This window comes from Mesitornis unicolor, unplaced genomic scaffold, assembly GCF_000695765.1.
Source record: "Mesitornis unicolor isolate BGI_N332 unplaced genomic scaffold, ASM69576v1 scaffold53611, whole genome shotgun sequence".
NCBI classification, from domain to species: Eukaryota; Metazoa; Chordata; class Aves; order Mesitornithiformes; family Mesitornithidae; genus Mesitornis; species Mesitornis unicolor.
Genome location: NW_010166823.1, coordinates 1,629 through 10,777, shown reverse-complemented (window position 1 = coordinate 10,777; position 9,149 = coordinate 1,629). Strand labels below are relative to the sequence as shown.

The window sequence follows — 9,149 nt, the reverse complement described above, 5'->3', positions numbered from 1 at the left end:
GTGAAGCCCATTACAGACTAGTTAGTTTTTACTCTAGTATTTTTCCCAGAAATTACAATTATGTTTTAGGTGCTTACAAACAGCCTACCAGCACAACAATCAACATGGATCTGGTACAAGTTGTGTGAAGCCAACCGTATTTCTTTCTATGATAGGGTAACAGGTCCTGTGGAGAAGGGAGAAGTGGTTGGTATCACATCTGACATAACCTTCATATAAATAAACGAGGAAAAAAACCCAGTCTTGGTATTTCATAAAAACTGAATGTATTTTAGTTCATCCAATTACCAATTAGTGATCTACAGTACCAGTCAACATTTTTATTCAGCAATCTACCCTGTCCAGCTGTTGAAGATATCAGATACATAAGCAAACATGCTTGAAGGGACTGCAGGGGATTTTGAAAGATAGGATTGAAGGTAAAAAATTATTTTTATAAATTATCCAAGTAGTGCATGATGACAGAATGGAAAACAATGACAAAGCAAACATATGACCCTTGGAAATACTACGGTAATTTGATACAAACTAGAAAACCTCCTACTAGGAGGCAGAAATTGTATTAAAATGGCTGTACTGGTATAAGAAATCCTGATCAATATCATACAGATGAAAAAAACCTAGGATCACATTGAGATGTCTAAACAGATGCACAACACACAACACAGGTTCAGTAACGCCTACTTAGGGCAGACAAAGCCTTGTCTGAAGAACTGCATTCATTTCTGAGCACCAAAAGAAAGAGGACATCTGAGCAGACAGTCCAAAGGAGAACAGTAAGGATTATCAGAGCCATAAAAAACACGTGCTGTGAGGAAAGGCCAACAGAAGTATATTCTGCCATCCAGACAAAAGGGTAACAGCTTTCAAATATGCAAGAGATTGCTGCAAAGACAATGGGGCTACAGTGATCTCTGTTTCTACTTGAACAAGACAAATATTACTGGTGTTAAGAAATACTGACTGTACAAGAGAAAAAATAACTAAGCACTGAAATCGGCTTCCTGAAGAGATGACATTACATCTTTTATTTCAGTTTGTTTGCTTTTTAATTGCCAGCCAGGAACTCCCTAACTAATTCTGCTTTAGCTGGAGCATGGTGAACACCTAAAAATTATTTCTACTGTAATCCTACTTCTATAAAAACAGTTAATTTGACATCGTGGTCAGGAACAGCAGGATGCTGCACCTGATGAACCAGGAGGCACCTTTCCAAGTTTAACTGAACAGGGCATTCTGGATTAAGAAATAATTAAATATTTTTATAATGCAGGTACGTACAATAATATTATATAAATAGCATAGAAGACAAATAATTATTTTACTGCAATAAGTAAATTTAATAAATTTCAGAATTCACCATGCTAAAAAAAACCCAAACCAAACCACAAAAAAATCTCCCCAAAAAACAACCCAAAATACTCACTTGCCCCAAGTCAAATTCTAGCTGTTCTAGAGCACTCTAGAGCATGGAAAGCTAGACTATGGAGTGTCTTTAAAACCCCTCCCGATTGAAGAAAAAAAATAAATAAAAAATCCTAACTCCACCTCTCCAGGAATCGTTTCAGTTCAAATACCCACACTCCAACAACTGCTCTGGTTCTCTTACTGGCAACATCATGACTGTGGCTGGCATCAAGTTTTTTTCATTTCCATTGCAGAATGTCTGTGCCTTACGCAATCTTCTAAGCATCAAAAATTGCGGGTTTGGCATCACAATTAAATGTAACATGATTTCAAAAGTCTGGGACCAGAAATAGAGTGTCTATCAATAATTTAGCAGTGCAATAGTTCTGGAAGGAAAGCTCCTGAACATTAGTGTGATGGTAACCAATACAAAAAAGAAACAGTTAAATAATCAAAGTAGTAAACATCAGGTGGAATGACCACACATTTTTCAACACTCAGTTTTGTATAGGTACCAAGTTTTTTGATGGGTTTCTTTTCTTTTCACCTAAACTGGTGCAATTACTTATCAGCAAGTATCTCATACAATGTAGCCACAGGCACATACACAGAAAAGATCCACCTGACCAGTGTTATCAGTTGTGTTGGATCACAATAAAATACTAAATTAATAAGAGAGTAACTTCAAGCTGCCATAAGGAGTAATTAATTTAAACTTGAACCTTGGAGAGATTTCAATAGTCTGACAGGAAACTACAGTGCAAACCCAATAAACTGCATTTCCTTCAAGCAACAGTTAAGTGTCAAGAAAGAAAGGAATTCTAAAGTTAAAAGAAAAAAAGCAGAATTTTTTCACTTTCCAAATATGATCAAGACTCAAATGTTATTTACACCCCAGCAGTATAACTTCACTCAAAGAATCAAGTTATAATGGGCTTAATAGAAGCCCTGGACTTCTGAAGCTGTAGTAGTTTAGTTACTTTCTAAAGACTGCACATTTTGTCACTCTCATCACATCAAGGTCTGTCACTTTCCTGACCAGTTTAAAAGATGCACACAGTTAAACCAATGTGGACCAAATAAAATACTTGATAAATGCAAAACAGCCTGCAATAACAAGTCCAATACCTGATTTCTTGGCTGTACTCTGAACTGCTCCAGCACCAGGACTCCCAGGAGAGCCAGTCTTTTTGCTCAAGAGACTGTTAAAGAAACTAGCCAAGACACCTTCACTTGCAGCATTATCTAAATAAAGAACAAATACATACATATGTATATGTATCACAGAATAATTATTGCTGATAAATGATAGAACTAAATTTTTAACACACATACGTAACTCTCTTACCAATCAAGGAAATAAACCTCAAATAAGAGAGTCTCTCCTTGCTCAAATTAAAGACACAAGTCGTTTGCATTCTGCGGCAAAGTCAGAGACGACTGAAAGCACAGTACTGCTCTTCTGGGATGGGAGGAGGTGTCACAAAATTTTAATTTAAATTCTTGCATGCTTTTCAAAGTATTAAGGATGGATGTGCAATTCAAAGATTTTTAAGGCCATTAACAAACTGCACAAACATTCCAGTGCAGTCTTTCATGCCACACTACTTGTCATAAATCAGAACTTGGACACAGAGCAATGAGAAATGATCCAGAACTGCATGAATATTTTATCCACTGTCAGTGAGGTATGGCACCACGGTGCATAATTAAAACAATACTGGCCCTACCAAACTTCTTAATGCACAGAGAGGAAATAAACCACTCCACAACGGGGAGCTCCATTTTAGGGCTGAGGGAGGGGAAAGGGTGCAATTTCCAAGTCACTTCATCTACTATAGAAAATGACATTCCAGAGAGGTTTAGTAGAAGAACAGGTCTCATTGTGGATTCCAGAATAAGTGATACAAACTGCATGTAGTTTAAAGCAGTCTTGTCTCTAATAATCCAACTGATGCAAAATAAATTTATTGAGGCAACTTAAGGAAATAATGTACTTGAACTCTGCCTGACTGCTTGGCAGTAACAGAACTCTTACTTCAAGTCGTATGACTGACTCAAAAAAAAAGAAAAAAAGAAAATCAAATCTAAATCTCTATCTGTATCATTAATTCATTCCTGTTATTACACTACTATACCGTTGGTGAACAAATCCCAAAATCTTTCTACAAAAGAGGACTGGGGGAGGGCAGAAATAACACATGATAAAACCAATGAAATGCTTATTCGTACTTTTAATATTTGGATCTGGTTTCTTAACTGATGTTATTGGTGAGGCACTGGGTACATTGGTGGGACCAGCTCTGCCTTGAGTTCTTGGGGATCCTGCAGGTCCCCTTGCAGGAGATTCCTTTAAAAAAAGTCCAAATGGCACAAATCAGAAAACTTCACTGGAATAGTTACATAAAGCAAATGTAACACTACATACAAATTACGTTTTAAACCTTTATATTGGCACTTTTGTGTATGAACACCAGAGAAAAAACAAACAAACACAAAAAAAACCAAACAAAACCCCACCAGTTATTTTGGGCATGAACCTCTGCTAAAAGAAAGGATGAATCACTGTAGGAAATTTTCAGTTCAGCAATCATCAGATATTTCTGTTTCCACAGTGAATTATAAAGAATTTGTGAACAACACTTCAAAATATTGCCACTTTTTTTTTTTACTATTATTTACTTTCTGCAGTTTGGGGTGGATTCTGTACTTTACATTCACATTTACAAAATGAACCTCTACAGGTTAGAATCATTCCCTCTTCCCTAGAAGGAAACAAAACACCTCCTACTCTTCTTTGGATCTACTTACTGATGCTCTTGTAGGCGTTGCTGGCTGTTTGGCAAGGAATGACTGCAAAAACAACATATTAAGAATATGAAATGTATTTCAGAAAATATAAAGGAATGAAACACAATGAAGCTGACTAACCATTATTTTTTTAATATATTTAAATATTTTCTCTTCAATATACAAAAACTTCCAGACTTTACCACTAGAGGGCAGAGTTAAAATGAGTAAATAAGCCTTTTGTCTTACACAGCCATCCCAGAACCATAGTCACCATATCTATAATCAAGTATACAGGAAAGTATTATTAGGTTTTTTTTTTAAACAACATTGCAGTAAATAAAATAACAAGATACAGCGTAGCCAAATTTGATACCTTAAAGTCTTTCAAGCTTTTGAATGTAAGAAAACTGCAATGCTAAGATGTTATGTTTTAGAAGTATTTGTATTTTACAGATCAATATATCTATGTTGTGAAATTTCAAATTATCTTCCTGCTCTTCTCCTTTGAAATATAAATTATTTCCGTTCTTAGCATATCTTCCTTTCAACTTGCAATGCAAGTGGCTCTATTTTCTGCTCGTATTTCTTAAAGTCTTATTTCACACTTACATCTGAATTTGCAAAGCTGAAAAGTGGCTATCTAGTGATTTAAATGAGGAATGAAAAACTGAAGGCAATAACAATGGAGATCTTAAAGTGAAATCTTACTTTAAAAGAGCTTCATTCTTCCATTCTTACCTGCTGCTTCATAAGAAATACTTGTTCATCTTCTGCTGCCAGCTCTTTATCATGGACTAGCTGTTGAACAAAGTATTTTGTTATTAGAAGTAAAAACTGAAATTACTGTAACTGTCTGTATGTTTTTGTGATCAAAAGGGAAGAGGCAAATCCTTAATACCATTCTTTATCTAAAAAACCAAAAACTTTTCACATTTAAAAGAGCAGTAACATTAAAGAAGTTACCATTAAAAAAAATACTGAAAGTGAATGGAGTAGACTAGCACTGATGCCAGGCTGTGGGTATTCTCGCAGAAAGATGAGTGCTGGTAAGCAGTCACATTCATCTTTTTAACTTTAGGTATTAATCTCATGAGCATTTCCTCAAAGACCTGAGATCCTCTTACTCCTTAAGACCCCAAACTCAATCCCTTGGCCCCCAGAAGCATTACACTATCTTTTATCAGTTATAACACTGCTATTAGGCAGTGATTACTTCCTAGAGGTGCTACGACTCACTAACATCAGGATTAAACCTTTCCCTTATATGAAAGCTTCAAACAGCTCTTCTCTTTTCCAAATACAGGGGCTTGAGCTAAAAATGTTAAGTGTGTAAGGAAGCTGTAAAAGAAGCTTTCCAATACAGGCCAGAATACAGCTTCATTTACAATTTTCCATACAGTTCATTTTTACACATATCCTATTCCTGTGTACCTACACTCACAAACTTAGCAATGTACAGAATTTACAGGGATTATTTACTGCTTCTGCCTTACACAAAGAAATCTGTCATAAATACATTAACATAATACTGATATACTGTCTTCTTTTACATCTGCTTTTACATGGTGTGTGTATGTAAACTGTTGAAGTCTTACAACAGTATTCTCCACTTTCAAAAGTGTTTTTGCCTCATGCATGCAAAAAGGTTCCTGTGAAACAGTTATTTTTGGACTACCTTTCATTCACCAAAGTGAATGATTTCTGTGTTTGTGTGCAGTATTTTTAACAACTGGAAAATGAAAGCCTGATGTTTCACACTTTTGTATTAGAAAAAAACCTTTACATTTGGAGTTCTTCACTATTAATAATTACTAGTAGTCATTCAAGCAAAATGCTTGAATTTGTCAGGGACAGGAAAGAGTTTACTCCTTTTTACCTTTCTTACTGGAGGTTTTACAATGAAGTCCTCATATGCATCTTCTGGTTTCACTGTTGTGAAGTTTTCATGTAAAATGGCAATTTTCTTTTCATTGTCCCAACCAGCAGGTCTATAAAAAGAAGCAGCTTTGTCTTTTCAGTCACAAAAAGCACTTCTACAGAGACCGTTTATTTACTGCTCTCTACCTGAATAAGGCAATTTTATTTTAGGTCAGTCCTAATTCCCAGCTGTACTCCAGAGATACTAAAAAGCTGGTATGGTACACCCCAAGTCAAGTAACCCAAGAAATATGCACTAGGTTGGTTTTTAATTCAGGATTTTAGAATCCTCACATACTAAGCTTGTGAACAACACAAACCGCTCAAAGTATTTATATACATCTGTGTTACATGAAGTGTAGTGTTTAATACTACGATCTGAAACCATGCTGCTTTACAGTTTACTTACATAAAAACGGCATCCTTTTCTACCACTAAGGCAGGTGTGGTAAACTGAAAACCGTATGTTTTATGTACAATGTACTTATACAACAGATCAAGGTTCTTTTCCTCCTTAACTGATGTATAAATCAAGGCAGCCCCATCTGATTACTTACTTAAGGAAAATTATGTAAAATACAGTTTTAAAATTAAAGTCAGAAATTCAGAACAGGAGCTAATGGACATACATCTACTAGGCCTGATTTTGAGAAGCAGTTAAAGGCAGAAGCTATAGCTATTCAGTATTCTGGGAGAGGAAGTGGGTATAACAGGAGAAGACTCGTGGTGCTTTTCTTTGACATCCACAAAGGCTACCTACCCTCCCAGGCACTTTGAATAAATCAAAAATGTAAGAGACAGCTGAGATCCCAGGTTTACTTGGAAATTGCAAGTTCTGAGGGAGAAACCAGGAAAAACCACCTCAAAAATGCAAGACAAATCCTTTGTATAGGAACAAAAGCTTCAAAACCCATGTACAATTTTAAAAAGTTGTATGTGTCTCTCAACATTTTCAAAACAACAAATGCTACATAGTAAATAACTAAATGCAGAGCAATCTTGAAGTGCAATTTCTCAGCTTAACTTTACATGCAATTCAACACTAAAACGTAGTTGCTTGCTCCCAGATTACAGCAAATCTCTTCAGAGCAGGAAAGGATACACTGTAAGCAAAATCTACGAATGTGTGACTGAATGAAGTCAAAGTGTTCTTCTCTGTAGTCATGCTCCTTCTCTAGTACACTCACTGCATCGCACTGGGAGAAGAAGAAAACCAGAAAAACGCGGTCATTTAATCCCAGCACATCCTAACATTTTCGTCAATATTCCACACACATCATACTTCCTTTGAGCCTTTACTTTTAAAATGTCACCAATAAAACAAAAGACAAAGTAATTATCATGTAATTGATAAGATTATCACCCTCCTGCAAAATTAAAAATTGACACTGATGGCAAAATCGTATCTTTAAAATAAATCTCTTTACTCTTAATCCAGAATTCATTTTGCATGTCTGTATAAAGCATGCCTTCTAAAAGAAAAGTAATTCAAACCTTTTCATACCAGCAAACAGAACTGGAAACTCACTTTTGTACAAACTACCAGCACAGGAATACCGAGGTTGTGAGTCAGCACATTTTCTCCAAGCGGTAAAGAGACGTGTTCATCCTCTTGGCCAGAAGAAGGGCCTCTTCTCTGCGGTGATCCTTGGTAGCCTTCTTCAGGTTCTACATACTCTTGAAACTCCTTTATAACTATTAAGGGAGAGATCTTACTAAGGCATAGCAAAGGAACTAGTTCTACTTTTTAAACCATAATTAATCTATGACTAACTAGAAATCTCAACTTATTTTTTCCCTTATATTAATGAGACACTACTTGAGAACAGAATGCAAACTTTAGCCTTGTTGCCCCTTCAAAAACAACAATTCACCCAACCAAAATTTACAGCAAGCTAAATCAAGGGCAATTTGGAGCTACTACAAATAACCAACACTAGCCACAAAAGCCATAGTGTGCACAAACTCACATTCCTCAACTCGATGCCTTTCATTACAGAGTTGACAACAGAAAACGTAAATGTAGTTTAGCAGCCTGGCCTATATTCATTGCAATTTGTACCTACTTTTGGACAAAACCATGGTGAATATGTAAATAAGAGCAGAAAACACCAAGCCGAAACAGACGCCCTTTCTTAGAAGTTATCACCTCATTTAAATTACCATTACTCCACATTTCTGTTGCAGGAGTCTAGTGCTAGAAATATACAAAAATACACTGCACAAACACAGACTCAAGGACTTATAAATGTTATCTGAAGAGGCTGCTATAGTCTAGAAAACTACAATGGAGTCCAGAGAAAACGAGATGCTTTCTACATTTTCAATGTTTTAATTTTATGGCAACAATACTATTCAACTACTGAAGTGCCTAAGAAATACCATCAGCACGATTTTGGAAGGGCACTGTGACCTCACATGTTATTTTATGCTGCAACTTACACCTTGTATGTCTTTTTTCAGGACGAAAGCCACAGACCAGATAAATCTGCCTGTTGGATGTGCCTGCTCCCAGGCACTGCCCTTTCCCAAGGCCCAGGGCTCCCCGCACACCCCAATTCTACCTGAAGCCTCCTCCTCGCTCAGGAAGAGCCCTCAGGGAAGGAGCAAGCAAAGTTCCATGATTTGCTCCCAGGAAGGCATCTTTATTCTAGAAAAAAATGGGAGCAGGCTGACTGTACGTACAGTAAGGAAAACTTTGAAAAAGTGCCCAACCTACAGCACATTCACAAAGAAAATGTTGTTCGGTACGTCCATCCACGTGACAGGGAAGGAACTGCAACTGCACTGCAGGCCATCTGATACTTCTGAGCTTTAGGAAGCGCTAAAACCTCAGAAGTTTCTAATACAAATCTTGCAAAATGAAGTCACTGCACCTGCTCAAAATAGGAACCATTCCTGCAGTAGAATGGGCACGTGGAAGGAAGAACCAGAAAAACACTTCTGTTCAAAGCTGCACAATATACAATTTTTATCAGAAATATAAAATGGAGTGATTCTTGTGGAAAACTAGCTCTATTCCAGAGAAAAGT

At 36.5% G+C, this 9,149-nt stretch overlaps 1 protein-coding gene across 1 annotated transcript in view; it reads right to left on the bottom strand.

Moving 5' to 3' along the window:
- Positions 1 to 7,812, bottom strand: part of DYNC1LI2 (dynein, cytoplasmic 1, light intermediate chain 2) — a gene marked incomplete at its 5' end in the record, with an annotated part of 11,500 nt that extends 3,688 nt beyond the window's left edge. The window contains 8 exons of the mRNA XM_010195075.1: positions 2,536 to 2,652; positions 3,640 to 3,757; positions 4,219 to 4,260; positions 4,939 to 4,998; positions 6,077 to 6,188; positions 6,527 to 6,662; positions 7,220 to 7,313; positions 7,646 to 7,812. Coding sequence (XP_010193377.1) covers positions 2,536 to 2,652; positions 3,640 to 3,757; positions 4,219 to 4,260; positions 4,939 to 4,998; positions 6,077 to 6,188; positions 6,527 to 6,662; positions 7,220 to 7,313; positions 7,646 to 7,812 — 846 coding nt within the window. The remainder of the gene's footprint in view (positions 1 to 2,535; positions 2,653 to 3,639; positions 3,758 to 4,218; positions 4,261 to 4,938; positions 4,999 to 6,076; positions 6,189 to 6,526; positions 6,663 to 7,219; positions 7,314 to 7,645) is intronic.
- Positions 7,813 to 9,149: the final 1,337 nt, after the last annotated feature.